The sequence below is a fragment of the Pipistrellus kuhlii genome, unplaced genomic scaffold (genome assembly GCF_014108245.1).
Source record: "Pipistrellus kuhlii isolate mPipKuh1 unplaced genomic scaffold, mPipKuh1.p scaffold_m20_p_3, whole genome shotgun sequence".
NCBI classification, from domain to species: domain Eukaryota; kingdom Metazoa; phylum Chordata; class Mammalia; order Chiroptera; family Vespertilionidae; genus Pipistrellus; species Pipistrellus kuhlii.
In genome coordinates, this window is record NW_023425529.1 from 63683944 (window position 1) to 63710307 (window position 26364).

The window sequence follows — 26364 nt, forward strand, 5'->3', positions numbered from 1 at the left end:
GGCAACTGGTCAATGACTTTTGCTCATCACTGATGTTTCTCTCTCTTTCCGTCTCCCTTCCTCTCTGAAATCAATAAAAATGTGTATTAAAAAACAAACAGTTAAGATGGCAAATTACACACATGCATCTGATATCAATCATTCTAGGATCTCCACTAAAATTATGATAAAGGGTTTTTATTTATTTTATTTATTTTTATAGTATATTTTATTGATTTTACACAGAGAGGAATTGAGAGGGACAGAGAGTTAGAAACGTCGATGAGAGAGAAACATCGACCAGCTGCCTCCTGTACACCCCCCACTGGGGACGTGCCTGCAACCAAGGTATATGCCCTTGACCGGAATCGAACCTGGGACCCTTCAGTCCGCAGACCGACGCTCTATCCACTGAGCCAAACCGGTCCTGGCAATAAAGGGTTTTTAAACAGACACACTCTGAAGAATAGACAAGGAGACTCAGGAACAGCAACTTCACTGAGGACTGAAATCTAAGCAGTGGGAAAGCTGAGAACCAGCTCAAACACAGAATCTTAAAAAGAACACTTAATCTGAATAAAATAGGGAGGACAGAGCAAAACTTGATAAGCAGTTCAACTTCAGCAGATGACAGTTTCTTCACTGGAAAGGGTTAAACTGAGAAGCTGGACGGAAGGATCACAGACAGTTACTAATATCAAAGATATGACAATATGCACACTAGAATACTGAATACGTAGAAACCCCTCCCTAGCAGTCACCTCCCAACTTGGCTCTCAGAACACCTACCCTTCACTGAGGTGTATCTGACCAGCCCAGGAAAAAAAAGCCAAAAAATATTCTGTCACTGGGGATTCTCATAACAAATGCCCGCACTAATGACCTTACATTAAAATCCCAAATGAATAAGTATCCCCCCCCCCAACACTCAAATGTTCTAGTCAACTTTTTAAAACATTCTTCAACTGCCTGACCCACCTCACCCCAATCTTAATGATTAACTTCTTTTTTGAGGAAAGCTCATACATTGAAACCAAAACAGAGGAAGGATAAAATTTTTGAGCAAAAAAGACTACACAGGGAAAGGAAACATCCAGAGAAAATCCATAAAACAAGAATAAAACAATCCATAAAACAAGAATAAGATGCTATAAAAATAGGAACAGAGAGCAAAGGAGCTCATGAAAACTAAAAAATAGAAATTTAGAAACTCAATAAAAGAGTTGAAAGGTAAAATTTCTTTAGCTTTCCTTATAAAGAGCAATGAGACAAAGATGGAAAATAGTACAAAAGGTAATCAGAAGAAATTAGTTCGACACACAATATAACAGGAGATCCAGAAAGAGAAAAAAGAATAAAAATAAGAATATTCCCTGGTACTGAAGGTCCACCAGTGAATGCACAAGACAAGCGATTAAAAAAAAAAAAGTTTCAATAATATAAAATTTCTGAATTCTGAAACCAGAGTAGCTTCCAGAATAAAGATACATTGTGTGGTGTGTTTTTTTAAGTGCCATATACAAATGATCAAGATACGACTTTGAATACCAAAACAGCAAGACTGGAAGCCAGGTGACAATGGAGCAGCAATGCCTTCAAAATTCTTAAGAAAAACAATTTCTAAGTTAGAATTCTACAAACTATCATGCACAAGAGCAGAAATGTCATTTTCATTCATGCCATTTAAAATAATTTACTTCCCTTGTACTTTTCCAAGATACTAAACTAAAGAACCAACAAAAAAAACAGGGGATATCACAAACAGCAAAACTGAGAGGAGAAACTGAGGAAACCTCAGTAAGATAGAAATAAATGCACAATTTCTTAGCTGATGCTAAGAAATCCAGACTGGAGGAATGTGACTGAGGCAACAATACTTTGAAAGCCATGATCACAAAAAATGCCTCCTGCCACTTTCCTTTTTATTCTGAAGACAGCATGCATGAGAAAATCAGTCAGATTCTTACATATAATGTGTTACTCTTGTGCTAAAATTTTCCTGCTTTTCCATCCCCTTGCTCTGTTGTCTGAAACAGCTGTAATCATATCATGCCATCCCTACCCCCAAGTATTCTGTTTTAACCAGTCCTCTAAGTTGGCAGGCTACTGTAAAATTACAAGCAACATATCCCATTTTTCCTGACCATATTTCTGCAAGATACCCACCCACACTATATTATTAACCCAGTTTGCAGGATGCATGAACTTACCCAATGACTTATTCAAAATACGCCCTTGAAAAGTTGAAAAAGCCTCAGTAAAGTTTAAATCCAGACTATGACCCAGGTAGCCTTTTATTTTTCTACTAGAGGTCCAATGCATGAAGATTTGTGCAAGAATGGGCTTTCCTTCCACTGGCTGCTGGCACTGCTTTCGCTCTGGCCCAGAGCAGCCTTTCCACCTTACCATGCTGCCCAGAGGCCTGGAGTGGCTGGGGTGGTGCTGAACATCCCCAGCCACTCAGCGCCCATGTATGCAAATCAACCTGCCATGTTTGTTGGGTTAATCTGCATACTCACTCCTGATTGGCTGGTGGGTATCACAAAGCTACAGTCAATTAGCATGTTACTATTTTATTAGATAGGTCTTGGAGCTTTCAACTAATAGTGGTAATAATGCCTAAGTGTGTGACCACTATTCAGATTTTCAGAATTAAACATTAAGAATTTATAGGTGATGAATCTCTAAAGAAAAATAACAAAGAAACAAATTAGACAAAAGCCAAAATAGCAAGTGAGAAGGGACACACATTCTAACAGTAGTAATGTCCTATTTTTAAAAGCTGTACAGTGTCCTATTATTCTTTAAACTCTACATAGACATTTTGTAACATTATCTTGTATGTATGATACATTACAATGTTTGGCATAAAAATTTTTGGGAAATACTTATAAGGTAAAGTGGGCTCTGCAAGTATTTATGACATTATTGTGCTCAGCACTTTCCTAAGAATAAACATTGATAAATTGTTTACTATATTTATGACAATGAATATATATATACTACCTTTTGTCTTGGATACATAGTATCCAACTTTTATAAAGAGTAGGCACTAAACATTAGTCATTCCCATACATTTCCTACTACACAGCTAGTACTGCTAACTACATCACAGTACAAATATCTGAAAAAGAAAGGAACTATGTCACTTACTTTTCAATGTCTGCCATGTTGTTAAGAACTCCAAATATCTATGGAGAGAAACAACAATGTTAAAAAAAAAAAAAAAAAAAAAGCATACAATTTATTTAAAGCCAAAACCCTTTAAATCAATACCATGTTGAAAAATATCCCAAAGGAAATGTATACTCCCATTAAAAAAGCATCAGTTAAGCCCTAGCAGGTTTGGCTCAGTGGATAGAGAACTGGCCTTGGACTGAAGGGTCCCCGGTTAGACTCTGGCCAAGGGCACATGCCCAGGTTGCAGGCTTGATCCCCAGTAGGGGGCGTGAAGGAGGCAGCCAATCTCATCATTATGTTTCTATCTCTTCCTCTCCCTTCCTCTGAAATCAATAAAAAATATATTTTTAGAAAAATCATGGAACAGAAACTTTCATGTAGCCCAAGAAACTTTTCCAAGGATACAACTTAAAATAAGCAAGTTACTAGTAGGTATTTAGAATCTATCATGTAAGGACTTTTACAATGGCACCGTTGCTAAAAAGTCTAATGTATGTTAGAATCACAGAAAAGAAACACTACAAAGTATCTTTATTCAAGTATGACAACCAGGAATGGTCAATTTTTGCATAAACTTTTAGGCTACTTAGTATCTCACAGAACAAAATTCCCTTCATTTTGAACAGCATTAATTTTTATCAAATTCAAATTCATGTTTAAAAGCCAAAATTTGCCACCTACTTACTATACTCATGATCTCCCCAAAATCTTTTTTTTTTTTTAAGCTTAAAAATCCTTATATAAAACATCAGCCTTTTAAATTATGTAATGACTAGAGGCTGGATGCACAAAATTCAGCCCCTGCCTGCCATGGCTTCAGACAGACTGGGTCTAATATTAGGCTTTTATTATTACAGACTAGAGGCCCGATGCATGCAAGTGCCTTGGCCCTTGCAGTCCTGGCCAGCCCTCACAGCCTCAGCTTCTTCTGGAAGGTCATCCAGATGGTAGTTCTGCAGTTCGGTCTAATTAGCATAGTTATTAACTGGTATATAGGATAGTTTAAAGGTTTGGGTTCCAACCAATGTCAACTAAAACTTCCTGTCTCTTCAAATGTACTTTTTGTCATATTACTGATAACCACCACACCCATTAGCCTAACCTAGATATGCTTGCTGGAACATTATCAACAATGCTCTTGGTTAACGGATCAAAGCACAGACTAAGTTCCCTAAGTTGTATCTCATTTAAGATTAGTATTAACTTGAGCCCTAGCCTGTTTGGCTCAGTAGACAGAGCTTCGGCTTACTGACCAAAGGGACCTGGGTTTGATTTCAGTCTAGAGCACATGTGTCAAACACAAGGCCCGCGGGCCAAATCCATCCCGCCAGGCCTTGCAATGTGGCCCGCACCGCGCTGTCATCACTGCACTCCTACCCCGTTTCTATCACAATGACAGTTTATGACTGTTCAGTAAACCATTCGGCCCACGATTTAGGCTGGATTTTAGATTTTGGCCCCTTCTCTGATTGAGTTCGACACCCCTAGTCTAGAGTATGTTCCTCGGTTGCAGGCTCCTCCCCATCCTGGCCCTGGTCAGGGTTCATGCAGGAGGAAACCAATCAATGTGTTTCTCTCAGTCTTTCCCACTCTCTTCCACTCTCTCTAAAAATCAATGGTAAAATATCTTCAGGTGAAGATTAACCAAAAACCAATTAAAAAACCCTGCTTCTAGAAAACTAAAACTTAAGATAAAGTGTGTTATTGTCAGGCAGAAAAATGGCTGAATGCCAACTAATAATACAGATTAGTTAAAAAAAATTTTTTTAACTAAGCTTAGAAACCCCCACCAATTAAAATTAAGTTTTTATCTTTTAAAAAGTTAAAATCTTAGCCGAAACCGGTTTGGCTCAGTGGATAGAGCATCAGCCTGTGGACTGAAAGGTCCCAGGTTCGATTCCAGTCAAGGGCATGTACATTGGTTGTGGGCACATCCCCGGTGGGGGATGTGCAGGAGGCAGCTGGTCCATGTTTCTCTCATCGACGTTTCTAGCTCTCTATCCCTCTCTCTTCCTCTCTGTAAAAAAAAAAAAAAAAAAAAAAAAAAAAAAAAAAAAAAAATATATATATATATATATATATATATATATATTTTAAAAAATCATTTTTAAAAAAGTTAAAACCTTAAGTCTTTCATTCACAAAATGATGTAAGATATAATTCCTTATACCAACATGCTTCATACGCTTATTAAAGTGTTAAGAAGAGTTACTGATTTTAGCAGCCAAGACCTAATATTTAGAGTAATATTACACCTACACTGCTAACCATGTGTCCAATTTAAGGTATTACACTTAGAATTCAAACTCTCACAAATTTCTTTTGATTCTTTATTAAAAAGATTCAAGACAGAACAGGATGTCTTCAGAGATGCCTTCACCAATCTGTCCTTTCTGAATAAATTAAATTTCTTGGTTGTACACACTTTTTGGAGGTTTTTTGTTTTGTTTGTTTTTGTTAATCCTAATCTGAATATATTTTTCCATTAACTTTTAGGGAGAGTGGGAGAGGAAGAGAAACATCGATGAAAGAGAAACACATCAATTGGTTGCCTCCTGTATGAGCCCCAACCAGGGTCTGACTAGGGCACTGGCCAGGGAGGAGCCTGCAACCAAGGAGGAGCCTGTACCCTTAATGGAGTTGAACCCAGAACCCTTTGGTCTGCAGGCTGAGTCAAACCAGCTAGGGCCACACTTTGTTTTTTAAAGTAGGCTTAATTTTGAAGTCAGATCACTTGGGTTGACATCAATTTTGTAGCAACTCAGGAAAAAAACTTGCCTTATTTAATCATCTACGGAATTAAATAAAAAAAATTTCCTCTTTGGATATATATTAAGAAACAAATTCATGTAAAAAACTTAAATAATTAGATGGAATGACAGTTAAAAGATTTCTTTAGTTCTGACAAATATACATACCACTGTAACATAAGATGTTAACATTAGGGGAAACTGGTTAAGCGGTATTTAAGAATTCTCTGAACTACCTCTACAACTCCTCTGTAAATCTAAAATTACAAATAGTTTATTTTTTTTAAAAAGATTCAGAATCATCAGGTCTGATGGAGCAGACACAAAAATCCATTCTATAAAGCAACAAGCAGACTGTCAAATTACAGCAGGGAGGGTAGGGAGATCTGGGGGAGATAAGAGATCAACCAAAGGACTTGTATACATGCATATAAGTACAACCAATGGACACAAAACTATGGGGAGGGAGGGTTTGTATGGGGGGGGGCAATAAAAAAAAAAATCCATTCTAAACAAGAAACAGCTTCTGAAATAGGCCATCTTTATTAAAATCAATGAGAATTTTATTAATCCCACATGAAAATGCTTTCTAAGAAAACTAAAGAATTTACATTCCTGGTAGTGAGAAGTTAGATCATGCAATCAATTATACCAATGAAAAACAATATTTGTTGCCCTGGAAGGTTTGGCTCAGTGGATAGAGCACTGGCCTGGGAAATGAAGAGTCCAGGGTTGATTCAAGTTAAGGGCACAAGCCTGAGTTTTGGGCTCAATTCCCAGTAGTTGGTGTGCAGGAGGCAGCCATCAATGATCCTCATTATTTTTAAAAAATAATTTTATTGATTTTTTTTACAGAGAGGACACTCTATCCACTGAGCCAAACCGGTGAGGAGTCTCATTATTGATGTTTTCAATCTCTCTCTCCCTCTCCCTTCCTCTCTGATACCAATTAAAAAATATATATATTTAAAAAAGAAAAAAGAAAACATTTGTTAAAATCCTAAAGGCAAAGAAAATACTAATAAGATAGTAAGGAATTCCTAATCCCCCCAAAAAGGCAAAAGAGGAAGCATAAAGATAAGTAGAAGGAAGTCCCTTTTGGCACGAGGGCAACTGCCGACCACAAATTTAAACTATTGTAGGGTGAAAAGAAAAAAAAAACTATTGTAGGGTGAAATAAAAAGTTCTGAATCTTTTCAAGTTGAGCAATCTTTATGACAACCCTCCCCAATTAAGCAGTAACCTCAAAGTGCTAAATTCTCAGGGATAATAAACCAGTTCTCCTGGATAAAAGCCCAAATTCATTTAATCAGTGTTGCCCTCAAAACCCCAAACTATGAGCTTTAAGTGGTCTGTGACAGCATATCCAAATATAAGCAAAAGGCACCTTCATCCTAGACCTGAAATAATTCATTAAAGTAATTTTTAAGAGCAATAGGGGCAACAGAAAAGAATACAACAGAAACCAGTGTCTAAAGATTTAAATATTGTCAAGAAGGCTACAAATGTATAACTATTAACATAGACAAAAAAAAAAACACATGTTAACCTGTGTATGAAAATACAATGTCTGCATCTGTGATCTATAAGAAAGTCATCTATTAAAGGTGATATAGCTAATTTGGCAAAGAAATAAACAGAACTTCTAGGGGGGAAAAATTGGTAGATTTAACAGTAGACTAAACACAGCTAGAGAGAGAATTAAGTGAGCTGGAAGCAATCTTCTAAAATATGGCGGAAACTAAAGGATAGAAAACACTATAGTTCAAATGCATTTTGGGATACAATAAAGTGACACAAGTTAGATCTGAGATTTAACACAAGTACTAGGAATAGAGGAGAGAATGGGCAGAATATTTAAAGAAATTAAGAGCAAAAATTTTTTCAGAACTAATGATCGATAGTCCTACAAATCCCAATCAGGATAAATAGGACAGCTCTTTAGAGTAATACCAAGACAACAGAATGTGCTGTTGTGCTTAAAATGCTGAAAATAACAAAGGACTTTAAACATATGTATTTTTTATTGATTTCAGAGAAGGAGCAGAAGAGATAGAACCATCAATGATGAGAATCATTGATCGACTGCCTCCTCCACGCCACCTACTGGGGATGGAGCCTGCTTAACTGGGTATGTGTTCTGACTGGAAATTCAACCAGTAACCTCGATTCATGGGTGGAAGCTCAACCTGTGAGTCTCGCTAGCCAGGCAAGGATTTTTAGTATATTACACCCAACAAAAACAACCTTTAAGTATGAAGATAAAACAAACTTTTAAGCAAAAATTTCTCCAACACTCTAATAAATTCTATACGGACCTTCAAGCAGAAGGCAAGTGATCCCAAATGGAAGGTCTAAGATATAAGAAATGAGGGGCAAAAAGGATATCCAAATGTTTTTAAATTAGTATTTTAACTAAAGGCCCCCATTAAAAACTGTCAGTGAAATACAATCCTAACAACACCAACAAAAATAATTATAATAAAATTGGCACTACTGTATTAACATTAGAAAACCAACTTTAAGGAAAAACATCTACACTAACAAAAGAGAAACATGCAAATTGATCATCACTCCACCAGCAAATCAGGAGGGAATATGCAAATTAAAGGACAAAGATGGCAGCCACCCAGCTGCTCCAGGCTTGGAGTGTCAGGGCAGGACAGGGTGCCTGTTATGAGAGTTGGGGGGGAAGAGAGAGGAGGCCTCGAAGGGATCTACAGGATCTGCACTCTGGCCACAGTGAAGACAAAGACTGCAGTAAAGACAAAGAAGGCAGACTCCGGCTGGAGCAAAGGCCTGGGTCCCAGGTGCCAGAGGAAAACTGGTGCTGGAAGCCAAGGGAAGGAAGGCCTATTGCACGATTTTTTTCGTGCAAGGGGCCTCTATCCTATATAATAAAGAGCTAACATGCTAATTAGACCAAACAGCAGATCATTGGAAGACCTTCCGGTCAAAGCCAGGGATGTGAAGGCCTGAGCCCCTTGCATGAATTTCATGCATCAAGAGTCTAGTTACTAGAGACAAAAAGGTGAAAGGTTTGCCCTAGCTGGTTTGGCTCAGTGGACAGAACATCAGCCTGTGGACTGAAGGGTTCCAGGTTCAATTTCCATCAAGGGTACATGCCCGGCTTGTGTGCTGGATCCCCAGTAGGGGGAGTGCAGGATACCTCCAATCAATAATTCTCTCTCATCAATGAAGTTTCTTTCTCCCTTCCTCTCTGAAATCAATAAAATATATATACATATTTTAAAAGTGAAAGGTTCAACTCGCCATCCAAAATATATAAAATATAGAAGATCTCAATGAAAAGATAAGGTTCGCCGGGACCGGTTTGGCTCAGTGGATAGAGCGTCGGCCTGCGGACTAAAAGCTCCCGGGTTCGATTCCGGTCAAGGGCATGTACCTTGGTTGCGGGCACATCCCCAGTAGGGGGTGTGCAAGAGGCAGCTGATCGATGATTCTCTCTCATCGATGTTTCTAACTCTCTATCCCTCTCTCTTCCTCTCTGTGAAAAATCAATAAAATATATTAAAAGAAAAAAAAGAAAAAAAAGAAAAAAAAGGAAAAGATAAGGTTCATCAGGACTGAAAGCATACATTAACTTGAGAACTTCAATGCAAAGAAAACCTTTCCGTGGAGAAAAGGAGGGTAGCAAGTGACAGAATCAGGCCATAAACTGAATACTTTGTGACCTTATAATAGCTAGATGTTCAGAAATGAACTATCTAGTAACTTATCAATACAATAAACCCAATCCTAAATAAGTTCTCCTTACTTTCAATGAGCAGGAAAGTTAACATATTTATAGGGCCTACTCTATGAATTAAGCTTTCCTCTTATTTACAGATTAAAATAGTAAGCAACTTGCTCAGCAACATACCAGAGATTAAGTGAAGAAACTAGGAATTAAAATCTGACTTTTAAAACCCATGCCAAATTCACCATTCCAAATACCAAGGTGCCTTCTCTATCAGCCTACTGCTCCACAGATTATATAATAACTAGTTATTCCTTTATGAAAAATTACTTTGTGATGAAACAGCCAATCGATACAAACTACACATTTTAAAACAAGAGTTAACAGATAAGATTTCCCTTTACCTCAGGCCTCATTCCAAATGCACTTCAATAAACCTGTCAAGTATTGCTGCTCCATTAACATTTTCAGTGGTCCAGGGCCTCAGTACTTTATCCCAAGCAAAATGAACTATTTTCGAACACTATCTTCTGCTCAAGGGATTGCATTACCTAAGGTATTATCTGATCCAATGGCCAAGAAATGTATTAGATTGGACTGATTTTTGAAAAGACACGCAAGCATAAACAAACAATTTATTCACCAGAAATATGATATATGTTGGAAGACAACTTCAAAACCATTAAGTGCCACAGATTTTCTTTGAAACCCAAGCAAGAGGGCTTTTGAATTCCAACCTGACGTACGGCATAACAATTTATGTCAAGGTAACTGTCCCTTTTAAAGCAACTCAAAATCCTATTCATAAATCATCTTTGCTCAGTTATGCATCCTTGGATAAGTTCTTTAAACTATCAAATTTCCTCAATAAAATGATCATGCTCCAGGAGCAATAAATCAGTTAATAAATACTTGCAGAATTTAAAATGTTACCTGAATAATCACCCAATAAATGCTGACTGTTGTATTCTTCTGTAACTGTTTACCTTAGAAGATAATCCAAATAAACTCTTCAAAATTACATCCCCCTTTCCCAATAAAAATAAAAACATAGTAATGGGGTGGGGGGGGGGGGCAATGGTAAGATATGTACATATAACAACTTAATAAAAACAAAAGAAAACATAGTAACCTCCAGAACTAGAATTCAGCAGTAAAAGGCAGTTGATAAACAGAAGTATACAGGTTACTTCTGTGGCAAGCCCAGTAATGTGATCTGATGGTCTGTCAATATACTAAACCATTTACTAGAACAAAGATGAGTGAAAAAGACTGCACTTGCCTTCTAACCCCTACTCTACCCAACATGAAAGAACTTCTTATTCAGATGAAATTAGTATGAAATGGGACTTATAGGTTCCTTCATATAAAGAATGTTGTAGCCGGGACCGGTTTGGCTCAATGGATAGAGCGTCGGCTTGGGGACTGAAGGGTCCGGGGTTCGATTCCAGTCAAGGGCATGTACCTTGGTTGCGGGCATATCCCCAGTAGGGGGTGTGCAAGAGGCAGCTGATCAATGACTTTCTCTCATCGATGTTTCTAACTATCTCCCTTCCTCTCTGTATAAAATCAATAAAATATATTAAAATAAAAAATAATAATAATAAAAAAAGAATGTTGTAAGTAGTACTACTTCATCCCCCAATCTTTTTCTTCACACTATCATCACAATTCTAGAAAACCAATTTGTTTTTTTGGTTCATAATGTAAGAGATATATTCAAATAAGTGCTAAAACATTTACTCAAAGAATCAACTAGGAATATGAGTAATCAGATTTGATTACACTTGAGGATTTGAATAGATCATTACTTTTCTAAATTAATCAGGATCCATTCCCTCTAATCCTTTCTTTCATTAGTATTTCAAATTTACAACCAAGCAAAATGTGAACAGAGTAAGCAAAGTAGTATTTTATTGGCATAATCAAAGAGAAAACCACAGGCCCAAAATGGCCTCACTCATGCTAAAAGCCCATGATATCAAACCTAGATTTAATACCTGATCTAATTGAAGTTTCATCCTCTCCCCAAATCAATCTTTTTAAAAACATGTTTTTATTGATTTCAGAGAGGAAGGGAGAGTCAGAAACAATCTTAATCTGGAATTTTTTGCTCAACACCAATTAAGTAATCTGTCCCATAGACCATCTCCTTGCCCCCTTCCACACCCTTGGAAAGCAAGAACTGCATAATAGAAACCTCCCAGCCCTAGCCTGTTTGGCTCAGTGGAAACAGCATCAGGCTGAGGGCTTAAGGGTCCTTGATTTGATTCCAGTCAAGGGCACATGCTAGGAGTGCAGGCTTTATCTCCAGTAATAGATGTGCAGGAGGCAGCCAACCAGTGATTCTCATCACTGATGTTTTTATCCTCTGAAACCAATACCTCCCTGCTGAAAACAACCATTTTCTTTTTTGTTAACAGCAACCTTGCCCTATCCTCAAAGGAGTGGATGGGATGCTGCCAATCCTTTTAAAAAAGCTAACTAGCCGAAACCGGTTTGGCTCAGTGGATAGAGCGTCAGCCTGCGGACTAAAAGGACCCAGGTTCGATTCTGGTCAAGGGCATGTACCTTGGTTGTGGGCATATCCCCAGTAGGGGCTGTGCAAGAGGCAGCTGATCGATGGTTCTCTCTCATCGATGTTTCTAACTCTCTATCGCTCTCTGTAAAAAATCAATAATATATATATATTTTTAAAAATAAAAAAGCCAACTAGATCTTCAAATGTATTTGGTTTAATTTTGTTCTTTAACATCTTGAAATCAAACAGATTCTGCTTTTAGCCCCCTTTTCTACAAAAGGATATGTAATTAATGTTTAGAATCAAAACAATAACCTGGAGATAACATGGAGAAGTTAAATAATAAAGTGAGAAAAAAGAAAAAAAAAAAAGCAGCTGGCTGGTGTGGCTAAATGGTTGAGCATTAACTCATGAACCAAGAATCCTGGATAGGGCACGTCGCCCAGGCTGTATGCTAGATCCCCCAGTAGGGGGCAACCAGGAGGCAATAGATAGATGTCTCTCATGTTTCCATTTCTCTAGCCTTCTCTAAAAAACAAAACATTTAAAAAGTCAATGGTACTGTATAATTAAAATTTTTTAATGATCAATAGCATTTTGTATTAAGTTTTGGTACAGGCAAAATTTTAAATGCTATATATCAAGAAAAACCACCTATGAAGTCAAGATTATATTAGATGTTCAGTTCCATCTACCCTTCAGGCTCCCTAAAAAAACAAACGCACATTTAAATTCGGCCCATTTTTGAGCATTTAATACTCATTAATCCTCCGAGGATCACTGCAAATCTTTTACCTCCAGCCAGTTTTTAAAAACTACTTATTGATTTTACAAAGGGAGAAACATTGATTTTGTTGTTACATTCATTCATTCATTCATTCTTTTATTTGCCGTGGTAGGGATCAATTCACAACCTTGGCGTAACAGGTTAACATTCTTAACTGAACTACCTGGTCAGGGACCCCCCTCAGTACTAAATTCTAAACAACAGCAGGTCCTCGGGTATTGTGGTTCCCCTCAATATCGTTTCATTATAAAGTTGATATAATTTCCTTGATTATAAAGGAAATTAACTCTTGTTTATATTGATTAGCCTACGGTAATCTGGTTTCCTTATTCATAGCTTCGCTTAAAGTCAGAGAACCTATTTTTTCTGGGAACTTCAATAAAGGCACTAACTGTAAGAAAGCAATGCAGATCCTAGAATGAAAGACACTGCAGGCCTTCGGTACTGCCACTTACTTCAGAGCCGTTAAAGGGGTCCATTAGTTAGGATCAGTTCTCCCCCCAATTAAAAAAAAAAGCCTGGTCAAGACACCCATCGAAATTCTAGCTGTACCTGAGGTTCACAAAAATATTCTAGCCACGGAGACCCTGCTCACCCATCACTTAACAGCCATGCTTCCCTCCTGCATCCATAGAAAGATGAAGACCAGAGAGAAGCGGATTCAGAGCTGGGCACCCAAGGACCAGACTCATTGTTCATTACACTCATTCTTACATCCCACCATTTCCCCAACTTCCGGCAAGAAAGGGCCCCCGAGGCCGGGGTCTCCCACCCGCCCCAGGTGGCGGCCACGTGTGCTGAGCCCGCCCGGATTCCCCCGCCCCGCGCCGCCGCCGCCGCCGCCTCCGGGGGGGCGGGGGAGCCCGGGCCCCATCCCTGCACGGCCCCTCCCTCCCATCGGAATTCGCAGCCTCCGCCGTTCCTTCCATCCCCCCAGCGGCCTCCTCCGGGTGTTCATTTTGAGGAAACAGGGACGTCGAGCCCGGCCGGCCATGGGCTCCGCACTTGATCCGGGCCGGGGCTCCGGGCGCCCGGGGCGTAGTCCTCGCCGCCTCCGAGCACCCGGCCCGCGCCGCGGCCTCGCCCCCGGCCACGCGGAGCAGCCGGTGGCGCTCGGGGCCCCGCGGCGCCGCCTGGCACGGCCCTCCCAGGCCCCCCCCTCCCCCCAGGCCGCACCGACCCCCGCGCCTCCTCAGCTGCCCCCCAAAAAGAGGCGCGGGGTGATCCCGGGGTCCTCTCGGACCGTGGGGTCGAAACTCGGCGGACGGCCCCGGCCCTGGCCTCCCCGAACGAGCCGGAGCCTCGGACTCTCCCTCCGCGGCCCCCGCTCCGGCCCCCCGGCCCTCCGCGCCGGCCGCCAGGCCGACATTCCGTCCCCCCTTCTCGTTCAGGGTCCCCATCCGTTACCGAAGGCGAGCACGGGGCGCCCGGCGGCCGGAGCTGCGCAGTCCGTGACTCCGGGCGGCGGCGGGAGGAGCGGGAGGCGGCGCTGCGAGCAGATGGCGCTAAAAAAGACCCGAGAGCCCGCCGCTCGCGCTCATATACAATTAGCGTCAGCACGTAGGGCCACACCGCCGCCGCCCTCCCCCCGGCCTCGCCGTCGCCTAGCAACGCGGGCGGGAGGCGGGGCCCAGGACGAGTCGCTTAGCAACAGAACCGTCCTTCTTCTCCAACGACCTCCACGCCCCCGGCGCCCGGCTCGGGTTCCTCCGTTCCCGCTTCCGCCCCCAGCCCCCAGCCGCGCACCGGGCCGCCTCGCGAGGTGTCCCCCGCTCTGGAGAGGGAAACTCGGGCCCTTTGGTTCCCGGGGAAAAGGCCTTGAACTTCGCGTCTCGACGTCCCTAGGCGCCTCGCTCCCCTTTGGCGTGATGCTGGCGGAGGATGAAGGGGAGGGAGGGCAGCCCCCACGTGATGGGGAGCGATGTGTAGTTCATGCCTGCGTCTCCCTCTCCCGGGTAACCATTTTCTCCCGCCGCCCATCTCTTCCCCCAAAGCACAACGGCGCTTCCCTCCCTCCCGCCTCAGGGGCGGCTTCTCCTGAGAGGGGAGCTCCTTGGCTTCCAGGGGAGCCCCTCATCCCAACTTCAATGTCCTTTCCCTTGGCTCGTGGCCCCTCATTTTTTGCTTGGGTTCTTTTGATGGGTGAGAGTGGCACGTTTTTGCGTGTGTGTGTGTGTGTGTGTGTGTTTTCTCTGGATGCTTTATCAAGAGAAATAAGACTTGGTTCATCTTTCTGAAAAAGTACATCCCATGTAAATGCTCAAGATTGCCGAACGGCTGGGCTGTGTTTTTCAATTGATGTTGGATTGACTAATAAATAGTCACTCTTTAAAACAGTGGTTCTCCAAGTGTGGTCCGGGTTCCCAGACGCTTTCTAGGGGAAGGTCAAATGTAAAAACACTAAAAAGTTATTTGCTGCCCTTGCCGGTTTGGCTCAGTGGGTAGAGCGTTGGCCTGCCAACTGAAAGGTCCCAGGTTCGATTCCCGTCAAGGGCACATGCCTGGGTTGTGGGCTGGGTCCCCAGTGGGGGACTTGCAGGAGGCAGCCCATCCACCATGATTATCTCTCATCACGGATGTTTCTATCTCTCTCTGCCTCTTCCTTCCTCTCTGGAATCAATAAAAATATATTTTTAAAAAATAAAAGATTAAAAAAAAAAGATAAAAAGTCATTTGCTTTTTGCACGTTTATTCTCACTGGAGTTTTCCAGAGGCTACATGACATGTGCTATGGAAGCATTGAAAACAGCAAATGTTACCTACCACGCAGTCATCTGCTGTTAAACCAGACATTAGAGATTTGCAAAAATGTGAAAGAATGTTTTGTAGAGTACTTACTTTTGTCAACTAATGATAGTTGGGGCTAATTCAAACCCACGGGAACTCCAATGTGTGGTTGGTAGAGAAGGAAACTTTGTGCAAATAGCTCAATTGTGACAGCATGTGGGGCAGCTCAATTATGAAGCAGCACAGGTGAGGCCTCTCTCCAGCCAGAAAACGCTGCTCTGCCCTGGTCAGGTCCAGGCTGCTGCGCCTGCTCTGCTAGCGGCCTCAATGCAACTCCACCCGCAAAACCTCAGTCCTCAGTCTTCAATGGGAAGAAAGTGTGCTATCTACATAAGCCACAGGGGATCTTATTTATAGAAGTCCCTGCCCCTGGTCCCTGATTGGGCCACCCTCATGTAAATGAGGCTCCAACTCCTCAGTTTGATTGGTCAGAATGAAGCTGCTCTGCTTGGTCAGTGAAGATACAGCAGCACAACTCTGCTCTGATTGTAGAAGGGAAGTCTCAGTCCCATAGATTGAAATAGGAACTTGGTAAGAGTTGGCTCAGAACTGGAGGCAGGCAATTTAGCAGGGGTTTGGCTGAGAGGGCCTCTGTTTAGAAACCACTGCTAGGCTCTGCTTTTAAATTTGAGCCCCGTCAGTCAAAGTGTTGACCATCTACACTTAGTAGGGTCAGCACTTTGCATATAAAATATTCTTTCATATTTAATTGGTTTATTGTTTTAAATAAGAAATAACTGTTCTTAAAATGTCTTTGTTTTAATTTCTAATGTGATAAATATCAGTATCTGTAATGCACATAGAAGTTCTTTGGGGGTCCTCAGTTTTTAAATGTAAAGGGTCCTGAAACCAAAATGTTTGAGAATGTTAGAGAGTGAGAATGTTGGAGCATGCTTCCATAGAAGCCGTGGACTATGCCCCAGATAGAATTATCAGTGCTGACACCAGGCCAGTCCTTGAGATACGGTCTCATGGCCCCTTCCCAGCACGTAGTCCTTCTTTCAAGGGCAGAACAGGACTGTCTTCATTTTGTACTGTGTCTTCCATCTTGTATAACTATGTCTCCAACATAACCCCTTTCCAAGAAAAACCACAAAATGTATCAATTACCCAACCCACCCTTAAATCAGCCAATAGAAATGCAGAGGGAAGTAACCCAGCATAACTGGACCCTGGCCCTCACCCCACCAATCAGAACCAGCCAACTGAGTGGTCCAAGCATCACCCCACCACCCAACCCTAAACTCTATAAAAGGACCACCCTTTCAGAGCTCAGGGCTCTCTGCATTCTGCTGCTGCGTTGGTAGAGGCAGGGAGATCAGACTCTAGTTTGAATAAAGGCTCTTTTGCTTTTGCATCGGACTTGGTTCCCTGGTGGCCCTTGGGGATCTTGAAATCTGGGCATAACAAGAACCTCTTCTCTAAATGTTGCATTCCTTGAAACTTCAAACTGCCTAGTTATCTATTGTAAGCTCACATTTAGCAACTATCTCTATTCCATTTGAGAGAGTACAGGTTTTTTCCCTTGACACTCCCCAATCTCTTTGAAATTAGTTGCTTTTCCCACTCTACGCTACAGATGCCTCAGTTTACCCATTCATTTTGGTTTTTCACATGTGATTCTTTTGTTTTTCTCAATCTTTATTTTTATTGGTTTAACCTTTTTTTTTTTTTCAACTTTCTTTATGTACATCCTACTCAACAATGATGTAAGGCTAACAAGGATTATAATAACATCAGTAATGACTCCTCATGAAGAATCCACAATACATAAACTAGGTGGATCAGTGCCCAATAGGTATAAACATTTGACACTATTTTCAGTGGAGGTTTCAAGAGCACTGTACTATAATCAAAGCTATGCACAATGCAAGGTAATTCACATATTAAAAATGAACTAAATAGCTTTCTCTTCCTTTCCGTAAACCTTTTTGGTGGTAGAACAACTTCTGAGACCAAATTGAGAAATTAGCCTTCATGATAGTCTCTATCCCACTCCAGGGGGCCCCCACCAATTTCAGGCACTGACCTGGTACCCCAAATTTCTGATGCTTCAACTCCCAACCCCAGGTTTAAGGGCTTATCATTACTAGTCTTCATATATATGTAAATATATGTTTTTTCCGCTCTTCTCCAGCATCCTCCCCAGCTTCCTCCTCCCTTTCTTTCAATGTATCCTAGTCAATCTAAAAAATTAAACCATAACAAATTGCTAATCATGCCTTTTACTGTGATCTTTTGAACCACAGTTTGTAGGTCTAAACCTCTGCCATTTAAGTCCAGGGAAGGCCAAGCATTTATTCATTCCTTAAACAAATATTTATGTCAGGAACAACTTGAGACACTGGAAATACAGCATTGAACAAGAAAGACCAGATTCTTAATTTTTAGTGAGCTTATGTTTTAGTGAAGTTGAGCAAGTGACAGGCAAGTAATGAAATCATTGTAGATATTAGTAAGTGAAAGAATTATGAAGAAAATAAAATGAGACAAAGGGGTAGAAGATGAATAACCTAAAGTAACCATTGAGCTTTGTACACTGATTGACCCCTCTTAGGTTCCCAAGTCACACAACGTAGTTAACTCATCTAATTACTAAAAATGGTGGCCCTGGTCACTGATCTTGGACTATGCTAGACTTTTGGTTTAAAGTTCCTTTTTCTTCATCCCCCATTATTTTCACTTGAGATATATATTATTATTATTATTTTTTTTTTTACAGTATTGTAACCTAGTCGGTTAGAAGTATGGCTTTGGGAGTCAAACAGCCCAGGTTTGTCCCTATTTTGTTGTGAAATTTTAAACAATATGTAAGTTGCATAACATGGTACCTGACATATAATAAACACTAAGAGTTAAACATTATAAACCTCTTACTAAGGTTACTGTATTTTTATTTTTTATTTTTTGCTTTATTTAAAGGTTGAGGGAACTTCTAGAAGTTTTCTAATAGTATCTAACTGATTTTATATATATATATATATATATATATATATATATATATATATATATGAAGTAAGAAGGAGAGAGAGATAGAAACATCCATGATGAGAGAGAATCATGGATCAGCTGCCTCCTTCATGTCCCCCCCACTGGGTATCAAACCCACAAGCCAGGCATGTGCCCTTGACCGGAATCGAACCTGGGACCTTTCAGTTCGCAGGCCAGCACGCTATTCACTGAGCCAAACCAGGTAGGGCAGACACTCTTTTTGTGAAATATTTTATCAAAGGCTGTCTTTTCACAAATATTTATTTTTAATTGATTTCAGAGGGGAAGGGAGAGGGTCAGAGAGCTAGAAACATCAATGATGAAAGAGAATTATTGATTGGCTGCCTCCTGCACACCCCCTACTAAGGATGGAACCTGCAACCTGGGCATGTGCCCTTGACTGGAATCAAACCAGGGACCCTTCAGTCCACAGGACAATGCTCTATCCTAGGGGTGTCGAACTCAATCAGAGAATGGGCCAAAATCTAAAATCCAGCCTAAATCGTGGGCCAAATGGTTTACTGAACAGTCATAAACTGTCATTGTGATGGAAACGCAGCGGAGTGCAGTGATGACAGCGCGGTGCAGGCCACATTGCAAGGCCTGGCGGGACGGATTTGGCCCGCGGGCCTTGTGTTTGACACATGTGCTCTATCCACTGAGCCAAACTGGCTAGGGCCACAATTTTTCCCAACCTGAATCTATGTAATTACCATAACAGTAGTATTACCCAAATTTCGAAATTGGATCCAAATACTGAAGAGATTAACCAGATAAGCTAATAACAAAAACAATATTTTATATGTGCTTGTGTCTGTATTTCAGAACCTAAATAATAGGGAAGTACATAGGGTTGAAAGTCAGACAGGCATACATTCATGCACTCTGTGACCTTACGCAAGTACTTATGTACTCTGACCCTTGGATTTCCCCATTTGTAAAGTGCATTAATAATTCTAATAACAGCTGCCTCTTCATTAAGATGAAACAGAGAAATATGTAAGCCTCCAGAGCAATGACTTTCACTTATAGTACTGAATAAATGCTTATTTTTCTCCTTGCCAATAAATAAGTATGCAAAATGTCTAATTGCAAGAACAATAATTGTAATCTAAAAACTACACAGTGTATTTAAATAACTGATATCGTAGTTTTAAATCTAGTTGGTTTTATTTTTTCTAAATTATTATATAAATGCAATCTAAGTTCATAAAATTATAAAATCAACCTAAATTCCAGGGGAGAATTGTGAAAAAGTTGCTTTAAATTTCTCTCTATATATCCAAAGAGGAATAAATAGGTGTTTTTTTATTTGAAATATCTTTATTTGGCTGTGATTTTTTATTGAAAAATTTATTTAAACAATTAAAGATTCACATGTCACTGTACAAAATAACACAGAGAGATCCACCTAAATTTTACCCAGTTTAAGATGGTAACAACAATCCACAACCTTATTCAGATTTCCCCAGTTTCACTTGGATCCACATATGTGTGTTTGTGTGTTTAGTTCTATACAATGTTATCACATGATGAGTTTGTGTATCTGTGACCACAAGCAAAATACAGAACTATTCTATCACCACAAGAATCTCTGATGTTGCCCTTTTATGATGATTGGAGTTTCTTCCCTAATTCACATGCCAGATATGGTCTTACTGTCCCAGACTTTAGTTTTTTCCTTGTTTCTCACAAATAGACCACTTAGGCCCAGAATAGGTCATTCCTCAGTGTGGATTTTCAGTATTTCTTACCTGCACTATTTACAATAGCCTTGCCTTTAGTCTCCCTAATATCAATCTTTTATTCCTCTCTGATCTATATTGCCAAAGTTATGGTCCTAAAATACAAGTCTAGCCCTATCTGTTTTGGCTCAGTGGCTAGAGTGTTGGCCTGCAGACTGAAGGGTCCCATGTTTGATTCCAGTCAAGGTCTTATACCTGTGTTGCAGGCTCCTCCCTGGCCTGGCCCTGGTCAGGGCAACGACAGGAGTCAACCAATTGATGTGTTTCTCTGACATGGACATTTCTATGTTTTGCCCTCTCTCTTCCAGTCTCTCTAAAAATTAATGGGAAAATATCCTTGGGTGAGGATTAAAAAATAATAATAACTAAAAAAAGTATAACAATAGTGTCAACAATAAAAGTTTTTTTTAAAAAAAATAAAATACAAGTCTAATCAAGTCTACTTTTTAATAAAACCTATAATGGCACTTTTTGTCTACATGATAAAATAAGATGTATAAAGCCCATTCCAGTCTGAAGTCATCTTATTTTCTAACCACATAATCCCACTACCCATTGTCAGGAACCCACTTTTTATGACTTTAAACTATTCACCAGACCCTTAACATGCCAAGTGTTTTTATGGCCTCTGCTCTTCCTTCTACTTATCCTTAGACACCTAGTTCAAATTTTTATCTTCTCTGGGAAACCTACCCTAACACATAAAAGCATAGCTGGCTGCACACTTTTATCTGTTTTCAGGCAACTTTTTAATGTATATATGTATGTATGTATATATGTATGTTTCCTTCTCCTTCAGCATACACTATAGTAGATTATTTTTCCCTTTTTTCCCCTTATTTTTTAAATTAAATTATTATCTGTGTACATATCTTACCATTGCCTCCCCATCCCCAGAGTTTTGTGCCCATTGGTTTGTATATAGTAGATTATTAATTGCTATAAGTAAGTGTTCTTTTTTTTGTATGCCCCTGGGTTGGACAGTGACTAAGCAGGGCAAGGCCTTCAATAAATATTTGTTTGAGTGAATGAAATGAAAGAAAGAAACCATTGAGGGAGGGCCAAGGAGGGAGAAAGAGAAGTAGAAGTCATTAAAAATAAATCAGGGGTCATAATACTTTATTAAATAATCCTCTGTTGAAAATACTACATTTATCATGAAATGTCTCTAAAACATAGAGAAATGTTTTCATAGAGAAGATTTGACAATCTAGCTTATGTAAGAATACTTTTGGGTATTATTTGGAGACCATTAGAGTGTCCGTTATTGGGATAACTGATCATGAAATGGTGATTGCACACAAGTTGAAATACTGATTCCCTTGGGTAGAGTTCCAAGACTTCAATAATAAGAGTTATAACAAGTTCAAATAATAATTTTTGAAAGTCCAAGTGGGCTTTGACTTTTCAGTATCAAAAATGAGCACTAGAGGAGTATCCTAGCACTTGTCTGCTGCTAATCATTTTAATGGTACTAGTAAAAGATAGAAAGAAATATTTTATTTTCATTTCCCCAATTTTAGTGATATTTTATTAGCATAATAATTCCACCTCTTCAGGTCTGGGGTTTTGTTGTTTTTTATATTCAGTTTGCTCTTATGACATTTTTAAACTTCTGAAATACTTATCAAATTTCACCAGAACCACCAATAACAAGCACTGATTTTTGTGGGCAAGCCCATTTTGATTTATAATGACATAGCATCTTTCATATCTACAAGTTAAAACTTGATTCACATATCAAAAATTATTTATAACTTTGTTCAGATACAATTTTTCAGTGAATTTAGGACACCTTCTATGGACAAGGAAAGCAAAGGAAAATATATATTTGTTAGGTTCTAAATAAAATCTATTTTCCTTGCCTGAGTTTCAAATCAATTGAACGGAAGCAGGCAAATGGAAATCAAAATAGCACTTTGTTCAGTGGAAAGAGCACAGGCCTGCAGACTGAAGATCTAGGTTTGATTCCGGTCAAGGACACATCCCTGGGTTGTGGGCTTGATCCCCAGTAGGGGGCATGCAGGAGGCAGCCAATCAATGGTTCTCGCTCATCATTAATGTTTCTATCTCTCTTTCCCTCATCCTTTCTCTCTGACATCAATAAAAATATATTAAGAAATAAAGAGCACCTTTCTTGCAGATATGCTAGGTGCAGTGAACTTCATCTCTAACAGCACAGACCCCTCTGTGCCCACAGCGAGGCAGAATGCAGACCTGCCCCGTTCTTTCTCCCAGGCGTGGGCCCCGATCAGACACATCACTCTCTGCCTGGGGATAAAAAATTCAGATGGAAAGAGTAAATTAACACAGAAGCCTCTGGTCAGGGAAATGGAAGCCCCTCTGTAATATTCTCTACTTTCCCTTCTTCCCAGTTCATCCACATAGCTAGCTAATCCTGGACCCAGACCCGGGTCATAGGATTTCAGAATAGTGACCTCTATACCATGTTAAATGAAACAACCTCATTTAAATCCATTGAGTGGGCAGTCAGGGAAGAGGCAAAAAAGGCACTTTCTGGGATTCAGAAGATTTAGACAAGGTTGCAGCAACATTACCAACTCATTACTTGGCCTTGGTCAAGTCATTAAATTCTTTATTACTTAGTCTGTTCACCTGTAAAACCAGTTTAGCAAATCCTGCCATTCTACTACCTAGACCAGAGGGTCAAATGTGCTAATTCATAAAAGCACTTTGAACCAGCATCATGTTATAGTAAAAATAAAAATAAGGCAGTTATTATTTGGAATGAAACCATTATTTCAACAATCATAAATAAGATAGGGAAACCAGACTGTTTTTATGAAGGTTTACATTTAAAAAGCAGATGATTGCCCTAACTGGTTTGGCTCAGTGGATAGAGCGTTGGCCTGCAGACTCAAACATTCCAGGTTTGATTCCGGTCAAGGACATGTACCTCGGTTTCTGGCACATACCCAGTAGGGGGTGTGCAGGAAGCAGCTTATCGAAGTTTCTCTCTCATTGATGTTCCTAACCATCTCTCTCCCTTCCTCTCTGTAAAATAATCTGATAAAATATATTTAAAAATAAAATAAGATAAAAACAGATGCTTTAGAGCACATGTGTCAAACACAAGGCCCGCGGGCCAAATCCGTCCCGCCAGGCCTTGCAATGTGGCCCGCACCGCGCTGTCATCACTGCACTCCGCTGCGTTTCCATCACAATGACAGTTTATGACTGTTCAGTAAACCATTCGGCCCTCGATTTAGGCTGGATTTTAGATTTTGGCCCCTTCTCTGATTGAGTTCGACACCCCTACTTTAGAGCCTCGAAGAGGTGTATTTCAATCCCAGAGCCCTCCACTCCCTACCTGAGTAATCCTGGACAAGTGTTTTATCTTTCTAGACTTTGAAGAGGATCAGAACATGCCACCCCCAAATATGCCATTTTGGCATAAAGGTTATTTTGAGGGGAAGGCAATTGGAAGTCAACAGAAGCAGGAAGAGTTTCTGCCCTCCCCTCACTGCCTCAAAGCAGAATATAAATTTCCCCTTGAGGAAGGTTCCCCCCACCCCCCACCCCCCGTTAGGGAGAAAAGAGGGACGCCTGTCAAAAGACAGGCAAGAGGAGCTTGCATAAACAGGCCTTACTGAAATAGTCCTTAGCTTCCATTAGTTTCTCCCACACATTTCCTAGTCATGTCCCCACAATTTATCATCCCTTAAAGCCGAAATCTCTCCCTTGTTTAAGAAGGGTATAAAGGCTCCGAAGTATAACTGCTGCTTTGAGTTGCACTTATTTTCTGTTAACTCCTGGGCATGCTAAGTATTAATAACAATTGTGAGCCTTTCCTCCTATTGATGTCTTTTGTTAGTTTCATTCCCAGGCCAGCATGCCCTGAACCTAAGAGAGCAGAGGAAAAGTTTCCCTCCTGATAACCTCCTTCTGAATTTGTGAATAACGATATGTTCTTTACCTAATAGGGTTTTGTGAAAATTGTATAAATGACCTATCCCACAATTTATTCAGTGTTACTTTTCTTCCTTGTTCTGGTTCTAATGTAAGGACTGACCCTACCTACAGAAGCCTGTATCTTCTTATCAAGTAGTTTTTATGTGAATAAACCTTTTGACTGAACGATGAAAAAGTTGACTTTTTGGACTAGTTTGTATTTTTGTAAATACTTGGTAAAATTTCTAATCAAATAAATATGATTCCATGATTCAGCATCTATGATAACCCTTAATAGCTGTCTTGAGTACCTGAATTTTTAAAACATTAGTTTTTATTAAAATAATTTACCTGTGTAGCAAGGAGTCTACTTCTGCTAGTGTCCAGCAATAACACATAAATATATATTGATCATTATTCAGTCATTCAACTAGCAAAGTTTTATCAAGTAATTGCTATGCTTACATGTTGAATTTTGTAATGGTAGAGACAGAATTTTATGGTCTAGTTGAGAATATATCCCAAATAAACATAATAAAGAGAAGACTGTATTATAACAAGGAACAATTTTCTATGAAAGTTACAAAGCCTAATGCCTCAATTATTTCACCTGTAAAACAGAAATAACATGTTTGAACCCATAAAACTGTGAAAATAATTGTACAAGATAATGAAGTTGAAATGATAAGAATAATCTCCACATCCACAAACCAGGTAGCCTTGATGGAGACTATTATTTACCCTTTAAATTCATTCTCCTCTCCTTCCTGGTTGTATAGCTGCTCTCCTAGACTACACCCCTCAGCTTTCTGCACATTGAGGTATGACTGTGTAATTAAGTTTTTGCCAGGAGGGCATGAGCAGAAATGTCATGTGCTGCCTCTAGGATTGGGCCTTAAGACATTTGATATGCTTGTCCATGTTCTCCTTGACTTTCAGCTTTAGAGCCTGCTGTTGTGAGATCGAATCGGGGGTTCAAAATAAGACCACCGGAGGCTGATGATTGATTAAAAAAGCAGGCAAGGATTTATTGAAATAACTGGCCAGGATGGCCGCAAGAGCACCACACACAGGTGGACTCCACACAATCACACCGTTTCAGGGGTAGGCAGTCCCTTTTAAAGGTTCAAACCACAGGAATTTTTCTTTGTTCTAAATTCTAAATCCTAAAGACTACATTCTAAAGACTGGGGTCAGTCTGCAGGGTCTCTCTCATTGATGTTCCTAACCATCTCTCTCCCTTCCTCTCTGTAAAATAATCTGATAAATTATTGAATATTTTTACATTAATAGATCACATCCTGCTGGACATTGGAATGTGGCCCTATCTTGCAATAGCTGATAACACAGAAGCAGAGCTCAGCGGTTAGTCTCTAATGGGTATCTACAGTTTCTATCCCCGAAGCTACTGAGTCAGTGGAATCAATCTCCTGTGGTCCTGGTCCCAGGCAAGGGAAAATTGCTTTAGCCTCCAGGAAGCTGAGGTAAACATTCTGTCTTTAATCAGGTGCTGGAGCCAAACTTAGGGTTAAAATTCAAACAGCAGTTTTTACCTGAGATGTATATTCTTAATGTCTTATTTCACCTGCCATAGTGGCTAAGCTTGTTCAACAATGCAGAAGAGGACATGTGCCAGGGGGTGATGGAAAAACCCAACAGCTACCTTACGGCCCTAGACCACCCTCTCTATCCTGTCTGTGAAGAGAGGCTACAGAGAAAGAAACTTTACCTGCTTTAAGCTGCTGTAGTGATGGTTCTCTATATGGCAGTTGGATCTCATTCAAACTAGTACAGCCCTGGTCTAAGAATTCAGCTGGGCCTTTACAAGCTTTCAGGTGTGTTTTTGTGTAACTAGGAACATGGCCATAAGAAGTGGCTCAGTGATGATGCCGAAACCAGTTTGGCTCAGTGGATAAAATGTCAGCTTGCCAACTGAAGGGTCCCAGGTTCAATTCCAGTCAAGGGCATATCCCCAGTAGAGGGTGTGCAGGAGGCAGCTGATCGATGTTTCT

General features: G+C 40.2%; 1 protein-coding gene across 4 annotated transcripts in view; it reads right to left on the reverse strand.

The window, feature by feature from the left end:
* Positions 1–14454, reverse strand: part of NAP1L1 (nucleosome assembly protein 1 like 1) — a 32010-nt gene extending 17556 nt beyond the window's left edge. For all 4 annotated transcript variants that reach the window (XM_036458922.2, XM_036458919.2, XM_036458916.2 and 1 more), the window contains exons 1-2: positions 14325–14454; positions 3133–3170 (exon numbers count right to left, since the gene is read on the reverse strand). In XM_036458922.2, the coding sequence (XP_036314815.1) occupies positions 3133–3149 (17 nt within the window). In that variant the 5' untranslated portion in view covers positions 3150–3170; positions 14325–14454. The remainder of the gene's footprint in view (positions 1–3132; positions 3171–14324) is intronic.
* Positions 14455–26364: the final 11910 nt, after the last annotated feature.